Here is a 22,906-nt window from a genome sequence, read left to right as displayed (position 1 = left end):
TGACTTGCCAGCGAGCCTTGGGCATTTCCCTCTGTGTGCCCTCCAATGCTGGGGTTGCAAGCCTACACAGCCATGCCTAGCTTTTTACAATGTGAGCACCAGGGAGTTGAACACAGGACCTCCTGCTTGCACAAGAGCTCCTACCACCCAGCCATCTGCTATCCTGAGGTCTTTTAGAATAATAACTGAGATATTTCTGCCAGAGCCTGTCACACTGCAAACACTCAGGAATCAATGATTTCTAGTAAGGTAAAAGAGAGATGGCAAAGGCCTATACTCTCTGCCTTAGTTCGTGGATCTACAGAGACCCCTTAAGCGAGACGAGTTGCTTTTCGCTGGGAGCACATGAATGTGACCTTTGAAGGTTTCAAGGGCCCATGTTGTCATGAGATTGTGGATGTTTGAGCTCTTCACTGGTTGCGAACTCCTGTTTTGATCACACATCTTCTAGCTACCTTCTAAATGATCCATCTGACTTGACATGGCATGCAGGCTGCCTGGAAAATAAACCCAGAGCTGGCTACTAGGAGCCTCCCCGACAGTTCCATTTTGGCGGCTAAGAAAATGACATGTGGTTCATGCATCAGGCCACATCTGCTTCACTGGCTGAGCTCTCCTGGATCCAGAAGGAGCCTCTTCCTGTGCCCATGTGGTAGAGGCTGGCCATGGCGGTGGGCGTTCTTCATGGTGGCAGATGTTAGGGAGCCTGCAGCACATTGTGTGGGACACCCTCACAGGGCTTTGTATTGGGGAGATAGTCCCACGTAACTATGCTTGCTCTTGTCCTGGTTTTCCACAGTGTGAATGTGTCCATGGTTCATGGTTCCACAATACTGTACTTGCTCTGCTTTTAAACAGCAACAAAGAAAGCAGAATATTGGTCTTTGTGGCTGCCAGTACCATGCATGCCAAAATCTCGTGCATATTGGTCTAAAGGCACCAGATGGTGGTGGGACTATGAGGTTTTATTTTCTGAGACGTTGTGAAGTGGGAGACACCAAGAATTGGGGGACCAGCTGAATAATTATCATCTGATAACAGCTTGCAAAGATCTTCCAGCCTGTATGGGGGCACCACAGTGTCTTCAAGAAGTGAGACGCTGACCCTCCCTAGCATTTGCTGAATGCACAGTATTAGCTGTCCCCTGAACACCAGCTGGGTTCCCCATCCACACTCAGCTATGTACAGTTGCTGAATAACAGTTTTAAAAAAAATAATAAGAAAACGGGAAATTCCACATGTGTCTCTCTTCCTTAAAGATTGAAACAGCTCCTTGGGATCACCATTGTGGTCAACAGGAAGTGGCAGTTCCTTTGTTGAGGGTTTATTTTTGAAAACCTGCTTTAGGGTTTTTTTTTTTTTTTTTTTTAAAGTTTTGAAGTTTTGACCTAAAAATAGTCTTTGTCTGTAAGTTAAAGACACACTTGTGTGTCTTATGTGCTCATTTCCTTGAATCTGTTGTTGCAGAACATTCTAGGCTATAGCGGTACGTAGGGAAGAGCTTGGATGGTTTTAAAGCCCTTGTCAGGGCTGACACGGGTCCTGGGGACTCTGCAGTGACTCACATGTGGCTACTTCTGCGGAGGGAAGCCTAGTCTAAGGTAGAGGGTACAGGATCTGTATGATAATCTGGAATACTAGAAGCTGGCTCTCTCTTTTTCCTCCCCTGAATCAAGGGTGTCAGCTGATCCATCTTCTCCCACAAGGCTGAAAACCAAAGTGTGGATGAATCCAGAAGAAACATAGCTTGTTACTCTCTTGCTCTTAAAATCGTGAGTGCACACGTTGACCTTTAATGAAAACACTGATCCTCTGATAGGAAACCAGGCAAGAGCCTCTGGAGAACAACACAGAGCAGTGTCCCTGAGAAAGAGAAACTGCAGTGAGGAGGAAGTCCTCCAGGACACCTGCAGCTGCCCCACAACCTCGGGCAGGAGTGTGGTGCTTTAGGTGTCAAGCAGCTGCTTGTCAGTGGCGACATGGCACCTCCCAGTCTCAAAGTCACCGTGAAAATCCATCGATCTGTGGGGATGGGATCTTTGTTGTTAGAGTAGGGGCTGTTTCACATTGTAGCACAGTCAGTGGACTAAGGTACATTTCCTAAAACAATGACCAGGTGCAGGAATGCCGTTGTATGGTCACGCTGGCTTCTGCCTGGGAGAGGGGTCAGCTAGCCTAGTTTGGAGGCCATCAGTGGTGCTTTATAGAGCCTCTAGAGGGTGTGCCTACCTCCAGCTGAGGTCTGGCTGGGCTCTGCCTGGAGTACGGAAGTCACCCTTACAGAGCCATTGTTGGGAAGCCATTGGTCTGCATCTGTCATTCTCCTACTGCCTGTAGGCTTTGTTCTTTGTGCTCAGTCTGTAGGCCAAGGATGCTCTTTGCTTGTTGGAATGCCACAGTTACACCTCAGCAGTCGCGGGCATGGAGCTGCCTTCTTTTGGGTGTTAGAATTCAGACTCACCCTCAGCTGCCATTCTGTGGTACCCTCTACCAGAAACCATCACTCGTTGTATGGTGAAAGATGCCCAAAAGAGTTGAGGGGCTGGGCGGTGGTGGCACGCGCCTTTAATCCCAGCACCCAGGGAGGCAGAGGCAGGCGGATCTCTGTGAGTTCGAGGCCAGCCTGGTCTCCAAAGTTCCAGGAAAGGTGCAAAGCTGCACAGAGAAATCCTGTCTTGAAAAACAAAAAACAAAAAACAAAAAAAAACAAAAAAAAAACAAAAAAGGAAAGAGTTGAGGGACCAGGAGGCCAGGAGGAGCGTACACTCAGCTTTGTGGTTGAGTCTGATGCTTCACTGTTCAAATGAGTGTATGTACGTATGTGTGTGCACGTGTGTGTGCTCAGAGCTGTTCCAGGCAAATTGAGAGCTGGGCTTCAGGCATCCCCTCGGGTGGCAGATGGTATAGCCAGCCATGCTCTGCCTGCCCAGCCAGAGTGGCAGCTGACGCACACTGAGGCAGCTTCTGTGGTGTGGCCGTGGGCAAGCCTCCAGCCGCTGCCAAGGTGAAAAGACACCTGACATTTTGAGTCTCTGGTGCTCTCTGAGAATGGGCGTGTGTGTGTGTGTGTGTGTGTGTGTGTGTGTGTGTGAGAGAGAGAGAGAGAGAGAGAGAGAGAGATAGATAGATAGATAGATAGATAGATAGATAGATAGATAGATAGATAGATATCAAAGTACTACAGCCTGCCAGGCCGTTGCAGACTTGGGCCTGAATGTGTGTCCCTAGACAGCTCCAGCATTTGGAGCTTTCTTTTCCTTTCTCGGCTGGAAGGAAGCTGGTGACGTAATGGTTTGGAGCTCTGCAATATGAAATGAACAGCCAAGGAGATACGGGGATTCTTGCTGGGTAGCTGAGGGCGGCCCACCTGCCTGTTCAGGAGGTAGGGCAGGAGGATCAAGATGGTCTAGAGTAGGTTGGCGGTGATAGCTTTGGATGCTGCCAGACAGTCTCTCTGTGAGTGAGTGCAGGGGTGCCTTTTCCCAGCAGGTGCTGCAGGTAGAGCTGTTTGAGGTATGTGGCAAGAAGGGATGATTCTGGCTTCCATGGGCACCAGCCCTATGGCTAGTCATTCCCTTCCTTGCCTAGGTTTACCAGCTCCTTGGAGAAGAAGAATATTGCATGCAGGAGGGGAGAGGCTGCTTACAGGCTGGCTAGTGCCTTGTATACTGGACTTAAAGCCGCCTTACCAAAGCTGGTTGCCCGTCTTCCTCCTCCAGAGGTCTTGGCTGTCAGTGTTCCGGCAGAGCTCTGCATAATTGGCCCCCGGATGAAGCCAGTGTGCCTTATTTTCTCTATGAAATACACCATTTCTTCCCTTTCGTGCACTCAGCCGGGGTCTTAGGTCCTGTGTCTCAGCTTCTCTGACCTGAGTTGCAGGCTTAATGAAGACTCCCACACTCCCAAACCTGTATGTACTGGTTGCACGGACTGTTGTTCAGTAACTGAAATACAAGGTACGTAAGTCTTGGGAATCTGGTGTAAAGATCAAGATTGGTTTCTTCTACAAAATAAGCGGAGTGTTTAAAAAGATAGGATTATAAAGCAGGTTCCTTCCAGAAACAGTGTGTGTCACCAAAGTGATGTGCACAGTGCAGTGGTTAAAGGGGGATGATAGGAATAAGGGCGGAGCTCAGTGGCAGAGGGCTTGAAAAGCTTGCACGAGGGCCCGCCAGGTTCCATTGCACACGCATGCGCGCGCACATTGGGGGAGACCGAGAACTTGTAAAAATTCAGGTCCCTTAAGAGGTCTTACGAGAGGCACAAAATAGAAATGATGGCTGATATTAAGGTGTGGGAGTCAGGGTAACATTGAACCAGCAGGAGTCGGCATACTGCTTCCTGTTTTTAAATACAGCTGTCAGCATCTGAGTTGAAACAAGTCAGACCCTTACCAATGCCACATGCCCACCGAATGGGAGGGAAGGACTCCGAAGCTGCATTGTTGACTGACTTCGGAGCTCCTCATCCTTCGTGTGGTTTATCCTCTAGCTTAGCTCAGGAGCTAGCAGGGAATTGGCACCCAGACTAGGGATCGAGCATTGTGAAGAGTGGAAATCCTGTGGCCATGGGCCTTATAGATAACCCAAGGATTTGGCAAGGATGGGAGGGCTTCTGAGAAACCCCCAGACTCCTAGAGGTCAACAGGGAAGGACAGTGTTTACCTCAACAGGTACATTTTGCTATGGATGAAACAGGTTTGAGAAAATATTTTTGGTAAGATATGTCCCAGGTGAAGCCTGGTGGCACACACCTTTAATCCCAGCTCTGGGGAGGCAGAGGCAGGCGGATCTCTGTGAGTTGGAGGCCAGCCTGGGCTACAGAGCGGGTTTCAGGACAGCCAGAGCTGTTAAACAGAGAAACCCTATGGGGGGTGGTGTGGGAGATATGTCACAGATGGCCTCACCCTCGGGGTTAGTGTATTTGGGGTATGTGGTAGCTATGTACCCGGTACTATGATGTAGTTATACCTCTCTTAGATCTTTCTAAACTTACTGCCAAGGAAGTAAACCTACCTGTGTAATGGGTGAGCTACCTCTGAAGCATGCAGGGTTAGGCTTGCATGGCCTCTGTTTTGGTCCAACATCCATATCCTCAGAGGGACAATTTGGGGCTAGCTAAGTGTGTGGATGGTAGCCCTGACACGGAGTGACTGGGACCTCTTTCTTAAGCCCCCCTCCCCCAAGTTTTTGAGTTCTGCAATAGACCTTTTCCAGCTCCGTGGAAGGTGGGTTTCTGCTGACTTAGATCCTGCCCATCATGGACTCCTGTATCTCTTTCACAGTTCTTTGGCTTTCCCCAATATTTTGTCTTGCACAGAAGCAGCCTCTAGTTGAATTCATGAGCCCCTAAGTCTGTGGGCAGGGATTACGGGCCTGTTGACTTTGTGAAGAATGCCCGTTGTGTGTTTCTTAATTAATGTTTCCTTAATGGCAAGTGGGTCGCTTTCTTCATTACGGGGTGCAAGTTACCTATGACTTCTGTGCTTAAGGAGCTGGGGCGGCTTTGGTGATGAGAGATTGTTGGAGGGAGGGACATGTCATTGTCATGGGGGAGATGGACAAGTGAGGCTGACATCTTACGGAGAGGCCCCAGGAGGCTGTGAAACATCCTCTAATGCTTTGGATGTAAAAACAACCATTTCAGACTGTGGATGCCTAGCTTGCATGAAGGCCCTGGGTTTGACACAGGCCTGTAATCCTAACATTTGGGGAGTGCATGCAAGAGAGTTGGGAGTTCAAGATCATCCTTGATTACTTAGCAAGCTTGAGTCTAGCCGAGGCTATAGGAGAGCTAGTCTTAAAACAAAAGATGAGCAGGAGGGTGTTCTGAACAATAAATACCAACCCAGTCCAGAGGTGGAGAAACGATCCTGTCCTGAGCCCTGAGCCCTGCTCCTGGGAGGTTCCAGAGACCATTCTACTGTCTGGGGGTAACCTCAGGCTCCAGTGAGCTTCCAAGTGCACCTTTGGCAGGACAGCCAAAACACACAGTAACTTAACTGCACCCTCACGCTCCGCCCAGAGCAGGCCCTAAATCTATTCTCCAGCTCTTCCCTGCCCCACTGCAGAATGCAGCCCAACAACGCAGCTTTCAATCCCTGCCCGCCACCTGCCCATACTGCAGGCCCAGGCCTCCTGCCCATGCAGCCCCTGCTGTGCTGGGAGATGGAGGCGCCTGCAAATGAGGCAGCTTGGAGGGATGTGACAATGCCACTTGCTAGACATCACCTTTTTAGTGGCAGTTGGGAGGCCTTAGCCACGTGGGCTACTGTTTGGAGGAAGGAACAGTGGTTCCCTGGCCTTTGCCCGCTCTGTTTCCTTCCCACCCTCGGAGAAGCAGTCATAAAACAATTTGTATTCTGTTTGTGACGTTAAATGCTCCTCTTTGTCCTCAGTTGGGGATGTCTGCAGCTTGTCAGAGCCGGAAGAAGTCTTCTGATACCAGTTAAACAAAGCAGGGGTTCGGAATTGGCTGTTGTGCTTAGCTGCTGGGTGGCCTGTTAGCAAGCCCCGCTGAGATGCAAGGAAGGTGCCTTTCTCCTAGGGATGCTGTGAAGGGTGTGTGCCATGGTACACTGTGTGTGTGTGTGTGTGTGTGTGTGTGTGTGTGTGTGTGTGCACGCATGCACATCTGTACTGTGCATGTTTGTGGGTAAACTATGTGGAGACCAGAGATCAATATTGGGTTTCTTTCTCAATTGCTTCTGTACTCACTATTAATTAGAGATAAGTGTTTCTTACTGAGCCTGATGTTCATTGGTAGCCTCAACTGGCTAGCCACTAAGCTCTGCCTCTCCAGCCCTGCTGGGATCACAGGCATGCACCACTTTTGATGTGGATTCTGGGGGTCAAACTCAGGCCCTCAGGCTTGTACCGCAATCACTTTCTGACTGGACCAATGCCCCAGTTCCGGTTTTTAGTTCCCTTGCATTCACGGCACAGCAGTAGGTTTCACTAGGGCTTTTGGAACTCACCTTGGATGCACGTCGCTTGTACCTTACCTGGTACTCTTTCTTATCACATCTCCTGCTTCTCTACCCTCCATTCTGCGTCCCTAGTAACTCTCAGCAGTTTTTTTTTTAAGTCTTTAATTTATTTATTATGTATACAGTGTTCTGCCTGCATGTATGCCTGCACACCAGAAGAGGGCGCCAGATCTCATTATAGATAGTTGTGAGCCATCACGTGGTTGCAGGGAATTGAACTCAGGACCTCTGGAAGAGCAGCCAGCGCTCTTAACCTCTGAGCCATCTCACTAGCCCCTCTCAGGGGGTCTCTTTCCCCACGTTGTACCATCTAATCCATATCCTCAGTGTGAGCTTTCAGGGGCTGAACCTTGCCTTCGGTAGGTAGCCATGGCATCTCGTCACCCCTTCCTCCAGGGTAGATCTTGTTCAGGGGTTGCTTTGGGTCCCCCCAAAATAGGCTGAGGTTCCTGATCGTCGCTGCACATGACCAGGGCTCTTCGGACGTTGAGTCGTTGCGGATATAGTCAAGGCACAATCAGGTCGTCAGGGTGAGAAATAACACTGGCTTTGTTTAAGGGAGGAGGGAGAGACTCAGAGGTGCACAGAGGGGGTGCAGTCTTTACATCTGTCTGTCTCATGGGTTGAAAGACTGAGGAGCAGGGCTGTGTATCCATGGAGGCAAAGACTTAGATGCTCCTGTGGTCCAGGGCTGGCCAAAGCCACCAGGAACAAGAAAGAGGCATAGAAGAGGTTTTCCTTACGGGTTGCTGGGCTGCCGAGAGAGCTTGGCCCTGCTAACACCCTGAGCGCAGACTCTCTACCCCCAGCACTGTGAGGACTGCATCTTGGTACAGGTTTGAAGCCCGTGGACTTGGTGCCCTTTGTTATGCAGGGAGGAAGCTAATACCACACTCAGGGAGCACTTGTGGGGTCTGTCTCGACGTGCAAAACATTGACTGTTCCACGGCCGGGGTGTTTGTGTTCTTCATTTTTTGCCCGTTGTCTGTCATGGCTGGCTGGCTCTGTGCCGTTGGAATATATATTTGCCTGTATGGGAGACGGCTCAGTGTGCCACATTGAAAAGAATGGAGATTCGGGCCATGAAGTGTTTTACAGGACTGGGCTCCGTTCCCTCGATCCTCAGACATGGAACCAAGTCAAAGTGGCTTTACAAATGAAGATGTGTATGCCCTTGTAGAATAGGAGCCCAGGTTCAGTGAGGGGCAGGCTCAGCACAGAGCCGGCTAGGGAAGTTGCCAAAGACTTGGGTTTTTTCTGACTTCTGTAGGTAGGATGAGTCTCACCTCAGACAAGCAGTCCCAGAGCCATGGTGGTGTACCGCAGTGGCTGGGCAGCCCGTGTTCATGTCTTCCAGGCTTCTCTGCTCATAACACCTCCTGATGTTGTTACCTCAGTATCCTTTCTCTCCGTGTCTCCTTCTTATCCTTGAACCAGCCATTGCGAAGAAGAAAGAACTTACATCATTTAACCATGGATGCTAGAGTCCACTCTGGGGACTCTCACGTGTACCCTCCACATGCTCCAAATTCACAGCTCTTACCCATCTGTGATGCGTGTAATAACACACTCTAACAATGTCCACTCCTGAATCCCCAGGACCTATGAAGATGGTCCAAGCTGCATTGGAAAAGGCTGCCTGCAGGTGTGATTTCATTAAGGATTTTGTGACAGGGAAATTGTCCTATATCCAGGCTCAACATAATGACAAGGTTTCCTATAGGAAAGCAGGGGGGCGGGTAGAGCCAGAGAGAAACAAGGACAGGAGCAGAGGTTCATGGACAACCTTGACGTCTCACTTCTGACTCTGAAGATGGGGGAAGGGACCTCTGTGAGTCAAGGGACACACGCAACCTGGAGAAGGTGGAAAGGACAGGAAATGGGTCTCCAGAGGGAATATAACTTGACTAGTATTCGAGGTTAGCCCAGCGACACCCATTGTGAACTTTTAACCCCCGGAACTGGAGCATGGACCTGAATATAGTCTCCAAAACCCATGTTAAAATGCTGGGGTTACATGCCTGTAACCCCAACTCTGAGGAGAAGATGCAAGGATCCCTGGGGCTCACTGACCAGCTAGCCTAGTTGGTGAGCTCCTGGTTCAGTGGGACACCTTATCTCACAAAGTAATTTAAAAAATAATGCAGAGAACAACTTGAGGAAGGTTCCAGATGCTGGCCTCTTGTGTATAAACACACACACACACACACACACACACACACACACACACACACACACACACACACACACACGGAGTAGAGGAAAAAAACCAAACTGATTGTTGGACCAGCCTCCAAATGATAAATATTCCCTCATTCAAGGAGTAAGCTCTTACCCACCCTTGCAGGTGGCCAAGTGCCTGAACCAGCCATTTGTGATTCCATAAATATTCTCATTGTCATGTTGGACCTCTTCCAGATGTTCTCTGTCTTTGTAGCTCCAGCCAGTTTCCTCCCATTCAAACCTGCTGAGTTTTTTTTTTTTTTTTTTTTTTTAATGTCCTAGGAGAGGTCAGGAAAGCATCAGCTGTTGCTAAGCACTTACACAGATAGATCTATTTTTAGGGTGACCCATAATGCTGGGATCAGCAAGTTCTAACACTGGGTCCTGGGGTCCCCTGTGCCAGGGACAGAGAGACTGCTGGTAGGGGGTTTTCATTTGTTTCTTCATTTCCTGTCTTCTCTGGGGCTTCCTGTGCAGAGGCGCAGTTATGTTCAGACACAGGCATTACGTTCAGAAACGGCTTGGTTTCAATCAGCCCCTGACTTGGCTGCCTCTGGGAAATAAATCTGTGGAAAATATTGGGAAGGTACTGAAATAACAGGACAGAGAAAACTGAGCGAGGGCACTGGCCTTTGCCATGAGCTTTTCCATCTCCTAGTTCTACCTCAAGGAAATGGAACTGTAGGTCATGTGTCCCGTCCTGCCCCCCCCCCCTCCTCCCCAGCTATCTGTACTGGCTTTGCAGGACAGATGATAGGCATTTAGGCACCCACTCACCACAGTTCTAGACTCCAGAACCAAGCTTGGAGAGCTGGCTCAACAAAACCTTTCCGTCCATGCTAGTGGGTAAATGAGGAAGTTGGGTTCTGCCCCTTCCTATCTGGTTTGGTGTGGTTTTGCTTTTTGTCTATATGAAGTGTCACGCAGCTGAGTATGGCTGAATGTACAAACCCAGACGATGCAGCTCGGTTGAGTGACGGTTTACTGTTCCCGTGACCTTGGGCATACCACTTAAAGTACTTCTCCTGTCTGTGAATCTGGCAACATTATCAACACAACTGGGGGTATTGTGAGGATTGAATGATTTACTATGCGGAAAGTACTTAGGCTGGTACCTAAACATTCTAAGCAGCACCCGAGTGACACATAATTCTGTTTTTAAACAGCTGGGTCCTATTCAGTTGGGTGTCTATGCCCCATGGTTCATTTAACTAGATCATTATAATGGGATTTTTTTTTTTTTTTGATGTTGTAAACATTTCAATCATTGTCCTCATAGGTGAGGATTCGCCATTTTTCTTAATTACTTCCTCAGGTTAAATTCTTAGGATTAGAGTGGCTGGGTCAAAAGAGTTATTTTTAGGTTATTTCTTGATAGCTGCTACTGATTTCCCTCCAGGAAGGCCTTAGTCTACCTTCCTAGCAGCAATGAATAAGTGGGCCAATATCCTGTGTGGCCACGTTATTAATTTTTAATCAAATGAAGGTGCAAAAAAAAAAAAAAAAAAAAAAAAAGAAAAGAAATCTTTTCCTGGGGATAAAGTGTTCCTCACCTTCCTTCTGTCTTGAGCAATAAAATCCCTAAAACCCCCAGCAGAGAATGGGAAGACAGGTGGAGATGTGAGAATTGCGCCCTCTAATGGTGATCCCTGGGAAGGCACAAACACTTTGTAGAATGTTAGTTGGGGGGGGGGGGGTCGTTGTTTCGGGGGAGATGTGTGGTCATGATGGATGGGAGACGCAGAGTCTCATGTACCCCGCACTGTCCTTGTACTTGCTATATAGTTGAAAATGGCTTTGAATGTTTGATCCTCTTGCCTCCATTTCTGGAGTGCTAGGATTACAGCACTTATGGCGGTTTCACAGAGCCAAAGGCAAGCTCTCTTCCAGCCCACCCATGGCCTCAGCCCCCAGAGGCTCCATTTAGATGTTAAACCAGCCTTGGGATTATATTTGCTACAGCACGGCTTCGCAGTAGAGTGTAAGTTTTATTCTTCAGGGAAAACCTGTTACCATCTGGAGGTGATTTCAGATGATCAAGTCTGAGTATATAGTGGGGTCCCTGCTGCTGGCTCCAGGTGGATCCAGATGTTGCTAACTGACAACACACAGGTCAGCTTCACAACAAGTATCAATAGTACTTTTGTCAGAAGCCCTGACCGAGCAGACTGGACAAGCTCCCTGGAAAAGCAGGTTTTTGGGAGCTAAGAAATATAGAGTTGTTGTTGAGAAAGGGTCTCACTATGTAGCCCTGGCAGGTCTAGAGCTTGCTGTGTAGATCAGACTGGCCTGTAGCTCCCAGGATATGCTGGCCTTTGCCTGTAGAGTGGGAACTCTGTTTGTATATTTTTTTAAAGATTTGTTTGTTTGTTTGTTGTGCAGCATGTATGTCTGCAGGCCAGAAGAGGGCGCCAGATCTCATTACAGATGGTTGTGAGCCACCATGTGGTTGCTGGGAGTTGAACTCAGGACCTCTGGAAGAACAGCCAGTGCTCTGAACCTTTGAGCCATCTCTCCAGCCCCTGTTTGTGTATTTTTGAGATGGTGCTAGCCCCAGCTGGCTTTGAATTCCTGGTGGTCCACTTGCTTCTCCTTCCCAAGTGCTGGGACTAAACGCTCTTGCCCTACAGCCCAGCTGAACTGTTGCTAATTGGTAGCTACTCTTTATTGTTATTTGCTTGCTAGGGAGCTCTTAGCTTGCAGCATAGAATGGAAAATGAGGGGAACTGAACCAAAAGACAAACATTTCTGTGGAGAGGACAAAACAAAGTGTAACCCATATCAATGTCGTGTGTGTTAAGAAGAGGGATTTATTTTTGTTTTCTTGGTGGCTTGGTTAAACCTGCCATGGCTTTCTCTTGAATGTTTGGTTGGTTAGAAAACGGTTTGATTTGACACTTCCCCTGGTTTGACAAGCGAACATGTTGGTGTTTTCCTAATATTTTGAACTGCGCCTTCCAGGGTCCTTTTATGCAGTTAAGATCTGAAGTTACAATTTGGTCTCCACACGTCCCAGTAAATACTGATTCAATAATTCTTCTGTAAAGGGGGAGGAACCGAAGAACTTCAAAACCAATATTAGGAAGGGTGTGCCCACAGGGAAGGAACGCCAGGAATCTTGGGGAAACCAGTCCACGCGTTAGCTTCTATCCTCAATCACTGAACTCAGAGGTCTCACTCACCAGTTAAAAAATGTTCCGTGACTTGGTTTTGCTGTAGCTTTGCTGTAGAATTACATGCATCCTCAAATAATGGTCTAGAGGCCCTTAATTATTCCAAAACAACCTTGAGGGTTATTTGGACAGATGGGATGAGATGGGTGGGTGAGTAGGTGGGGGAATTGTTTGCTTTGTTTTGTTTTTTTGAGACAGGGTTTCTCTGTGTGTAGCTCTGGCTGTCCTGGAATTCACTTTGTAGACCAGGCTGGCCTCGAACTCAACAGAGATCCCAAGAGCTGGGATTAAAGGCATATGGCACCACTGTCTGGCAAGAGAAATTTTTTTTATTGTGTGAATGTGTGTCAGACAGCAATCTCCAGGAGTCCGTTCTCCCCCTCTACCATGTATTCAACTCAGGTCACTGGCCTTGGCCACCAGTCCCTTGACCCATGGAGCCATCTTGTCTTCCTCAGCCTGTAGTAGTACCTTTCAAACCACAGGTCCCAGGAATGGCTTTGTAAGGTTGATTTCAGACTCACGACCAATAGTACAAAACACACAAGAAAACTTAGACTAAAATGCATTACAGTAAGAGTAACCTTAGTTTCGGTGATATGCAAACAAGCCATGTTACATGGATTTACATATGGCTATTTGTATAGACATACATGCACAATGAGAAATTCTGAAGGTAGTGTCTTAGGTTCTATGGTGTGACGAGACCTGACTGGTGTTTAATTTTGAATACCTACTCATCCCCCGTCCGTCAACTGAGCCTCCTTTGTTTTCCAGGTGGTACCCGGGAGATCGGCTCAGCGCTCACCAGAATGTGCATGCGGCACAGAAGCATTGAGGCCAAGCTGAGGCAGTTCTCCAGGTGAGGAGCATCCTTGCCACAACCCGTCCTTTCCTCTACTGCTCGTTCACGGAGTGAGCTGGGCATCCGCTGTGTGCTAGGAATGAGTCTAGTGCTGGGGTTGCCGTGGAGACCGTTAGTCCTGCCCCCCCCCCCCCCTCAGGAGCCTGCCCTGGCCTTCAGATCACTCATGTGCCTCTCACAGATCTCCTTATCGCCCACCAGTTGTGGAGATGCTGCCCACTGCTGAGGCCCCCTTCCCACAGGAGCCTCTTGGAAGGAGTGAGATAGGTCTGCCCCACTGCCCTGTCCCCCAAGACCATGTGCTGATTACAGAGCCACCAAGAGGGAGTGGTGCCTCAGAGCCCGCTTTACTTCAGTTAGTAGGCACCAGGAATAGGGTGAAATGGCAGTGGCTGGCTCAGGGATTTGGAGTCACCTGTCAAATACAAATAGCCCTTGTGTCCCAAGCAGATCAGCGGAATTCAGCATTGTCCTGCCATTTTCTTTGAGGGGATGCATAGAGTCCAATGGTGTGCCCAGAATTCTCTGCCTTTGATTAGAAACTGGCACTTACAATGTGAGAATGTTCTGGGTCTCTTCCATCTTTCTCCTTGTCCAGGTTGTGCAGTTACCGTGTCTTTATTATTTTAGGTCCTGAGTACATGTAGCATCTGGGGTCTTAAAAAAAAGATAATGCTTTCCTCATCCCCTAAATTTTCGAAGGCACCAAGTTAAGCTCGGGTGTCTCTGACTCTTGATGTTTCCACTGTGTGGCCAGAGGAGAGACCCCGGGTTTCTGCAACCTGGCTTTTAATGTGGACTGGAAGATGAGAGGGTATGAGAAGAGTTCTCTTCAGCTAGCCTATTTATGTCTTTTTTATGTGGTTGGTTGTTTGTTTGCTTATTTATTTATTTGTTTATTTATTTATTTATAGATAAGGGCTCATAAGATATCTCTGATTGGCCTTGAACTCACAAAGATCTACCTGCCTCTTTTTCTGGGTTGCTGGGATTAATGGTGTGAAGGCATGCGCCATCACCCTGGTTTATATATTTATAAAAAACTTTTTAGTTGTCATCAAAAGTATCCTGAGACCAGGGCTGTTCTGAAGCTGGCCTTTTGAGGCAATGGTGGTTCACCATGCTGCCTTTACCTGCTTCAAGGAAATGATTTAAGTATGTTTGGACCACTGGATGTAAACCCTTTGGAGCGTCTTGCTGTGTAGCCCAGGCTGGCCTCAAACTGCCCATCCTTCCTTCTCACCCCTGGAGTGCTGGAACTGATGAGAGGCACCTCCACCACCCCCACCACCCCCACCACCCGGTGTGCACCTCACACAGGAAGTACCTGTTGAATCTTTTATCTCCTCTTTATCTTTTGGCAAAAGTGCTTTGATTGATTGCCTGATAAACCCACTTCAAGAACAGATGGAAGAGTGGAAGAAAGTGGCCAACCAGCTGGACAAGGACCACGCAAAAGGTACAGCAGGAGGCGTGGAGCGTGGTAGCCGTGAGTGTTGCCGTGGATGCTGCCACTGGTTTCCTGGGTTACCTCTGTCACCAGAATGGCTCAGAGCCCTCTCCGACTCTCCTTCTCCTGTAGGCATTTCAGCTTTGGAGGATGAGGGCTCCCAAGTGTTCCCATGGCCATTGCTAATCACTGCTGTTGGCTTGGCATGGAACACTGCTAAGCACCTGGTCCCCTGTCTTACTCCTCTGTGGCTTTTCGGTCACTGAATTGAACATGAATTGTAGTTGTCTTAGGGTTTTCATTGCTGCGAAAGACGCCATGACCATGGCAGCTCTTATAAAGAAAACATTTAATTGGGGTGGCTCACTTCCGGTTTCAGAGGTTCAGTCCATTATCATGATGACAGGGAGCATGGTGGCGTGCAGGCAGATGTAGTGCTGCAGCTGAGAGTGCTACGTCTTGCAGGCAACAGGAAGTCAGCTGAGACACTGGGCAGTGTCCTGAGCGTAGGAAACCTCAAAGCCCACCCCCACAGTGACACACTTCCTCCAACCAGGCCACACCCACTCCAACAAAGCCACACCTCCTAATAGTGCCATTACCCTGAGATTTTGGGAGCCAGTTACGTTCAAACTACCACAGTAGTGGTGGGTTCAATGCCAAACATGCATACTTAAGGCATTTTAGAACATTTTTTGAAGGCCTGGATCCTCATGATATAAAGTTCTTGGGTCACCTGCTTGGTACTGGCCCTTTTCTTTAGGTGTTGTGTTGGGTAAGAAGTCTTTGTGGACTCCTTTTGCTAGTCATTGGGGGATCTTGGTGGCATGAGAGGGAGCCAGGTGTTATCTGCAGAGGAAGTAGCGCTGATAACTGTCGTGATGGTGTGTTTTAGTCCTATCGCACAGGCCTATCCGAAGTGGCATAATAAGGCCCTTTTTTAGATCATTCTGGTTCATTGGTGGGTTGGTTTTGAGATGAGGTTTCACTACATTGCCTACCCAGCTCTTGGACTCCTCCTGAGCTCAAATAATCCTCCTGCCTCAGCCTTCCAATTGAGGTAACAGACATGTGCCACTGCGGCTGGCTAATTGTGAGGTGCTTTATTTGCAGGCTGTTGCGGAATATGTAGAAAGATAGTTGTGTTGTCTGCTGGGACAGGAACGAAGGGCCCTTTGACAACGCTAAGCACAGTGGAGGATAGTGCAGACAGCCTGTGCCGTGTGGGTGCACCATGTAAGGTGGCCCCTGAGACGGGCCATTTTCTGGTCTTAGGGATGGTTGACTGTGCTTCCTGGAGGCTGGACAGTGAAGACTATTCCACATGCCCTGATGATGTCTGTAACCACTGGGAGCTTTGCATCCATCCAGATCATCCGTTCTTTATGTTCAGGCACCCAGAGTGATTGAATTTCCGTGTTCCATGTCTGTGCGTGCACTGGCGTCACGGGATAAGTGAATTCATCTCTTTTTCTTTCTTTCTTTCTTTTTCTTTTGGGGAGTGTTCCTCTAAAGTTGATCATCGGCTCTCTCTAGTGGTCATGTGTTCCTTTTCACTAGAAGCCATGTTACTAAACAGTGACCTTTAGTGAAGCATTTTGATAAAAGAATGTTGTAAAATAATGAAGGCTTGTGTGCACTGAGGAGTTACAGACAGTGGTGAACCGCCATGTAGGTGCTGGGAATTCAACCCAGGTCCTTTGGAAGAGCAGCTAATACTTTTATTTGCTGAACCATATCACCAGCCCCCATTCCCATTTTTTTTTAAATTATATTTTACCTTCACTAGGGAAAAATGGCACCTTGAATCTGTGTCTCTCCTTAAAGTTTCACGCCCTGGTGATGTTTCTGGGATCTAGCTCCTATGTTTGAAACAGTACTTAAATCTTCAGCTTTTCATGTACTATCAAGGAGGTGGGCAAATTTGTAGGATTTATTTTCCCACGAGTCCTGGGTTGTTCACATGTGTCCAGCCATCGTTTCATTAGGAGAAAAGAAAATAGAACTCCGTGAATCCACAGCAGAGCTAACTATGACAGAGACATGAAGACTGATGTGTAAAGCTTGTCAACACACGATTTTTCTGAGCCCCATCACGGAGAGAAAGTAGCAAAGAGCTCTCTTGGCCTGTGCAGTCAGGCAAAGTCCTTTGATTGGCACTCGACATTCCCCCTTTGCCCATCCCCAGTGCATGCACAGAAACACCCATCAGTTCCTTCTTTCCTAATATTCCCAGTGAAACGGAGACAGCCTGAGTCTCTTCAGATTTAGGCCCTTGTCAGTCTCTGCATGTCTGCTGTGGTGACCTCTGTCTGGACAGGCCACAGGGGTTCGGAGTGCCAACCTTGCCAGGCCCAGTGAGAAAGTACTTCTTTCACGTCACTTTTGGTGGCCATGTGTGCTCCCGGCCCCCAGCATCTCAGGGTGTGCAGAAGAGCCCAGGGCACCGTCACTGCCCTTGGGGTCGTTACAGGCAGGGTGCAGGCTGGGGCACAAGGAAGCCAGAGGTCTGGGGTGGTGTAGGTGAGCACAAGTTTGTTGAGGAATTAGAAAGCAAGGTGCCGTTTGAAGAGGTCCTGTCTCCTTGCAGTGAGTGTGGGGCAGTGGGGGTGAGCAAGATAGAAAGCCATTCAGAGAGGCAGGGAAGGTGGAGAAACTCAGACAAGAGGAGAACGCCGCCAAAAGTAGGACCCCACCCCCATGGGCTTCCTCCTCCACCAAGAGGAATTGCAGGAATACTTGTGCGTGTGTGTTGTATTATGTGTGTTCACGCATGTGTTACACCTGTAGGGGTGAGTACCCATGGATGCACATGTGGAGGCCAAGCATCCTGGAGGTCGGAGCTCAATGTCAATAGCTCTCCATTTATGATCGGAGCAAGGTTCTTTTGACTGTAACGGAACTTGCCATTTCAGCTGGGCTGGCGGTCACTGAGCTCCAGGGACCTTTCTGTTTCCTTCCCTGCTGCCCTGGGTTACAGGTGCTCATAGTCATACCTGGCGTTTTACTCTTTCTGTGGGTGCTGAGGATCAAAACTCGGGTCCTCATGCTTCCGTGGCAAAGCACTTTCTCCACCAAGCCATCTCCCCAACCCCATGCGTCTGTGCTTGAATGTGAGAGTGAGCAGGACAGAACTGGGCTGGAGGAAAAGCGTTCTGACCGTGGCTTGTTATGCCTTCAGCAAATGCATCTCAGGATCCCAAGGGCTGATCTTCCCTGAATTCTAACAGACATACTGTGATTTTTTTTTTTTTAAATTAAAGCAGTCCCCAATGACATCTTCTCTTGGTGTGGGCAGGACAAGGAAGGACTGTAGTGCACTTCATGGTTTTTCATGTAAACAGCTCCTTTGTGGTGAAATGTCACAGTGATTTTTATCACTGTGTATTGGAGATAGCTGTTTACTGTATGTCTGAGATTAAGCTTTCAGGGATAAAGATTGAGCAGAGTGGTAACATTCTTCAATGTTCTGCTTCCTCTTAGAATATAAGAAAGCTCGCCAAGAGATAAAGAAGAAGTCTTCTGACACCCTGAAACTGCAGAAGAAGGCAAAGAAAGGTAATGGAGAAGTCTGCAACAGTAGTGTGACTTGGAGCATAAGTGAAAGTGTGCTGGTGTGTCAGAACCAGAGGCCCTGTGATCAGAGTGTGCAGTGTGCTGGTGTGTGAACCAGAGGCCCTGTGATCAGAGTGTGCAGTGTGCTGGTGTGTGAACCAGAGGCCCTGTGATCAGAGTGTGCAGTGTGCTGGTGTGTGAACCAGAGGCCATGTGATCAGAGTGTGCTGGTGTGTGAACCAGAGACTATGTGATCAGAGTGTGCAGTGTGCTGGTGTGTCTGAACCAGAGACTGAGTGATCCAAGTGTGCTGGTGTCTGAACCAGAGGCCGTGTGATGCATAGGCTTCCTTAGAGAGTTAGGGTGGCCTGGAGAAGGGGTAGGAGCAAGCTCCACCTACCTGGGCTAACATTCTTTTTTAAAAACTACTTTATTATTTTATGCATATTGGTGCTTTGCCTTGTACATCTGCACACTGTGTGTGTGTGTGTGTGTGTGTGTGTGTGTGTGTGTGTGTGTGTGTGTGTTACCCGTGGAGACCAGAAGAGGGCGTAAGATCCCCTGGAGCTGAAGTTGCAGACAATTGAGAGCTGCCATGTGGATGCTGGGAATTGAACCCGGATCCTCTGGAAGAGCAGCCAGCGTTCTTAACTGCTGAGCCATCTCTTCAGTCCATGCATTGAAGTTCTTAAAGTGCAGGACATGGATGAGTGTGAAGCCCTTGCTGGATAGTCTTTGTCATACCCCTGCCTCAGTCTTCAAAATAGGGCAGTTCCTTGCCCTCTGTGCTTTATAATCAAGTTCTTGGAGGCCCTGAGATAGTGCATGGGAGCCATTATGCACACGTCCTGTAGGAATTATTACAGAAATGATGGTGTCCACCTCCTCTTTCACAGCCCATCATCTCTGGCATCCTCTCTTGAGTCTTCCAAGTACATGAGCAGTGGCTGCAGTGGACCCTCGACACTTAGGCTCTGCTCTCTAGGGGATTTATAACGTGTTTGTGAGGGCGGAGTGCAAGGGTTCACCACCAAGGGAAGCCAGGCAGATGTGAGCTGTCTCTTCCCACCCCTGTCCCTAGTTCCTTGTGACAACCCAAAGAATTGTCACATCCAGGAGCCATCTTTGCCTCTCCAGATCAGACAGAGTTTGAAGAGAAAAGGTCTAGCAGTATCTACATTGCAGGCATTTGGTAACATTTCCCAGAGTCTGACAATATGGGAAATTCTGGAGGAGGAGGATGTAGCAGGAATCTTAACAGGTCTTATTAATAAAAACAAACCTGAGCCAGGTATTGGGGTGAATGCTGGAAGATCAGAGAAGCAGAGCAAGCCACAGCTACCTCACCTTGCCAGTTCCTCAGCTGGTCCTGTTTCCTCAGACTGGAAGCCTCTGAGTCCTCATCCAGAATGAATCTCAGCTGAACTGCTGCTCAAAAGCCTAAAAGCTTAACAGACTCAAGGTTCCTCTTCTACACGCCTTATATACCATCCTGCTTTCTGCCATCACTTTTTGGGATTAAAGGTGTGAGTCACCATGCTTGGCTGTTTCCAGTGTGGCCTTGAACTCACAGGGATCCAGGCAGATCTCTGCCTCTGGAATGCTAGGATTAAAGGCGTGTGCTACCACTGCCTAACCTCCATGTTTAATATTGTGGCTGTTCTGTTCTCTGACCCCCAGATAAGTTTATTAGAGTGCACAATATTTTGGGGAACACAATATCACCACATTTCCCCTTTTTCTTTTTATTAAAATAGAAAGGGGGAAATATGGTGATATTTTATTTGCACTGAAATGTGATTTTAATTGTATTTTAATAAATAAAGTTACTTGGGGGTCAAAGCTAACAGCAAGCCACAACAGAAGTCTGGCAGTGGTAGCACACACCCTTAATCTCGATCACATGACAGGCAGATCTCTGTGTGTTCAAGGACACCACCAGCATGGAGACACACGCCTTTAATCTCAATACCAACCATAGAGACCTAGAGGACAGTATAGATAGGCAGTGACGAGGGCATGTGGTAGGGTTTACAACCAATGAGAAGGCAGAACAGAAAGTCAATAAAAAGATACACAGGGAGTAGGCCTCTTTCTGAGGGGAAGGACAACAGCGGCAGCGAGGGTTAAGAAAGGGTTTTAGTCTTAGCTCTTAGCTGCTGCTCTGACCTCTTGGGCTTTTAACTCTGCATTTGGCTCTGTTTCTTGTTGAATAAGGAGAGAGCAGCAATTCTTGTTCCTTTTTTTAGTTTGTTATATCTCAGCTGATAAGATGGGTCTTTCTTTGCAGGCCGCCTTATGGGCGATAGTGAGTGCTAAAGGTTGTTCAAAGCAGCCTTTTTAAGGGAGAGACCCCCGACCCTCAATTTTCTCTTTCCTCACTAAGCAGTGACTATTTAGAATGAAAACAAAACCCATTTCCACAGGTGAGATGGTGGGGGACAGCTGTGGGAGGAGGTGATGGCTACATAAAACTCGGACTTTTTTTTTAAAGGGCCCCTTCACCCTTCAGTTATCACAGATACCCTGTACCCGTTTCAAGATGAGTGCGATGGCGTTTTCTGAGACACTCAAGATTCACTGTCCTTCTTGGCTGCTGTAGTTTCTCTGCGATGTGTGTTGTGGGGCATGTGTGTCTCAACTTCTTATTCTCTCTCCTGAGGGCGCCTGGCAGCTGGCATTTGGCAGGTCATAGGACTTACAGCCTGTATTGTTTTAGTGGGTCTACAGGAAACAGTTGTGACTCCTGTAGTCCGTCAGTCTGAGGACCCTGAAAGAGCAGACTATCCACCTGGTTTCAGCTTGGCAGCTCTGAAATAGGAGTGGTCATGATCTCGGAGAGGTGGTCCAGGAGCCTATGGAAAGGATAAGGGAGAGAGAGGTAGCTGTTCCCCTCATCTCTTTCAGAGTTCTTTTCTCAGAGGCCTCAAGTTCCTGGATGTAGAGAGAATCCGTTTTCTCTAAGCCCTGCATAGAGCCGAGAGGGTTTTCGGCTGCCACTCAAAGTCACTGGCATTGTCCAATTAGCAGAATTTGGACATCTGAGTGAAGCCTGATAACTTGGTCACAGTGGACCATTAGAGGAAGTTGTGGCAATTAGACCTGCCCAGTGCTGGTGCAGGCTGCCTGGGCACTAATAAGCTGTACATCCACGCTAGAAAAGGTGATTCAGGACTCAGGATGCTGGGCTGTGCCAAACATGAATTGTGCCTGGCCCTGGGACTTGGGGATAATTGGCATCAAATTACGAGGTTTCTTGAGGCATTTGGGCCTGAGGCTGAGAGAGTGGAGGCTGTCTGTGATCAGGGGTTCTGAAGTACTGCCTTTAAAGCCCTAACAAGGTCTCCTCTCCAGATGAGGTGTCCTCAGAACCAGTGGGCCCAGCTGCTTGCAGCATTCTGGATGATTTCCTCAAGGACAATCAAAACACAAGTTTGATTTCTTTGTCACCCCCCCCCCAAAGTATATTTTTAGACATTTGAATGATTGGGGGTAGACAGCCTTCCAGAAGGATCTAGGGTCATGATTCTGTCAGGATCCTGAGGGGTGCTCTCCTAGCAAGTGTCTGAGCAGAGAATAGGACGGAAGAGCCATTGTTTAAGGGCGGGAGGAAATCTGAGGCTAGTTGTGTGGGGGTTCTGGTTAGCTGAAGTTTCCCATTCTGATAAAAACCCCTTGAGTTGAGAAGGCTCACATCCTTCAAGTGACAGGTGCCTGGACGCTGCTTGTGAAATGTTAGTGAGCTGGGGTAGGTGAAAGCCGCAGCTCCATGATTCTGTGCGTCCTAATAGAACTGAGCCTAACTCAGGCAGTCAGCGTTTCTGGCTGCTCTCCGATGCCGTCAGGCAGCTTTCCAGTGTATGTTTTTCAGAAATTGATCTGTGATCCGGTAGTTCTTCTTATGTTCCGTTGGGAGATTTCAAATGCCTTTGTACAAATCAGCCTGGCATTAGCCTTGTCGTTGACAGCGGCAGACACTTGATACAGGATGTGGCTTGTAAACAACTTGTATCCCCTTGCTTCTTACTCAGCAAACATAATCGTTTACCATGTTTTTTTATTCAGCTCTCTTTGAGCTGTAGAGCTTGGTGATTATAATCTAACAGTGTCTCAACATTTCTGTTGCAAACACTTGAAGTGGTATGTCTTCTGTTAGGTGACATCATTTTACACAGACTTGGGATCTGCTCCATCTACGGATAAGTGTACCAGGCTTTCTTCTCCTCAAAGGCAGGCTTGTCGAGTGCCCACAAAGCCAAGAGCAAGGTCCAGAGAAAGGTGGCTTGACCTTCACACCAGAGAAGTTCCAGTCTAAGGCACTGGTTCAAGGGCAGAGCCAGCATTCATAAAACCTGAAGGAGACCAGGCCACAGGAAGCTGGAGATGTGTTTTGGAGCTGGCCCAGGGGTCTTGACCTCTGAGTGGGTAACTTGGATGCACTTCCTGCTCAAGTCTTTGGGATCCCAACTGTGAAGTAATAGGATCTGAAACAGAGTGCTTTAAGTTGCGTATCTGTTTCTGATCCTTACTTCTCATTAATTAACCTTCATGTTATTACGTGTGTGTGTGTGTGTGTGTGTGTGTGTGTGTGTGTGTGTGTGTGTGCGTGTGTGTGTAGGGGTGTTTCTGAGTCAAACCCACGTGCCTGCAGA

General features: G+C 48.2%; 1 protein-coding gene across 9 annotated transcripts in view; it reads left to right on the top strand.

Annotated features, from left to right (window-relative positions):
- The window catches only part of Mtss1 (MTSS I-BAR domain containing 1), a 146,916-nt gene that overhangs the window by 95,550 nt on the left and 28,460 nt on the right, over positions 1 to 22,906 (top strand). For all 9 annotated transcript variants that reach the window (XM_036207863.1, XM_036207864.1, XM_036207861.1 and 6 more), the window contains 3 exons: positions 13,162 to 13,246; positions 14,617 to 14,708; positions 18,183 to 18,257. In XM_036207863.1, coding sequence (XP_036063756.1) covers positions 13,162 to 13,246; positions 14,617 to 14,708; positions 18,183 to 18,257 — 252 coding nt within the window. The remainder of the gene's footprint in view (positions 1 to 13,161; positions 13,247 to 14,616; positions 14,709 to 18,182; positions 18,258 to 22,906) is intronic.

Source organism: Onychomys torridus, chromosome 16 (assembly GCF_903995425.1).
Source record: "Onychomys torridus chromosome 16, mOncTor1.1, whole genome shotgun sequence".
Classification (NCBI taxonomy): Eukaryota; Metazoa; Chordata; class Mammalia; order Rodentia; family Cricetidae; genus Onychomys; species Onychomys torridus.
Note: the sequence above shows the minus strand (reverse complement) of the source record. Positions and strands in the feature narration are given on the sequence as shown.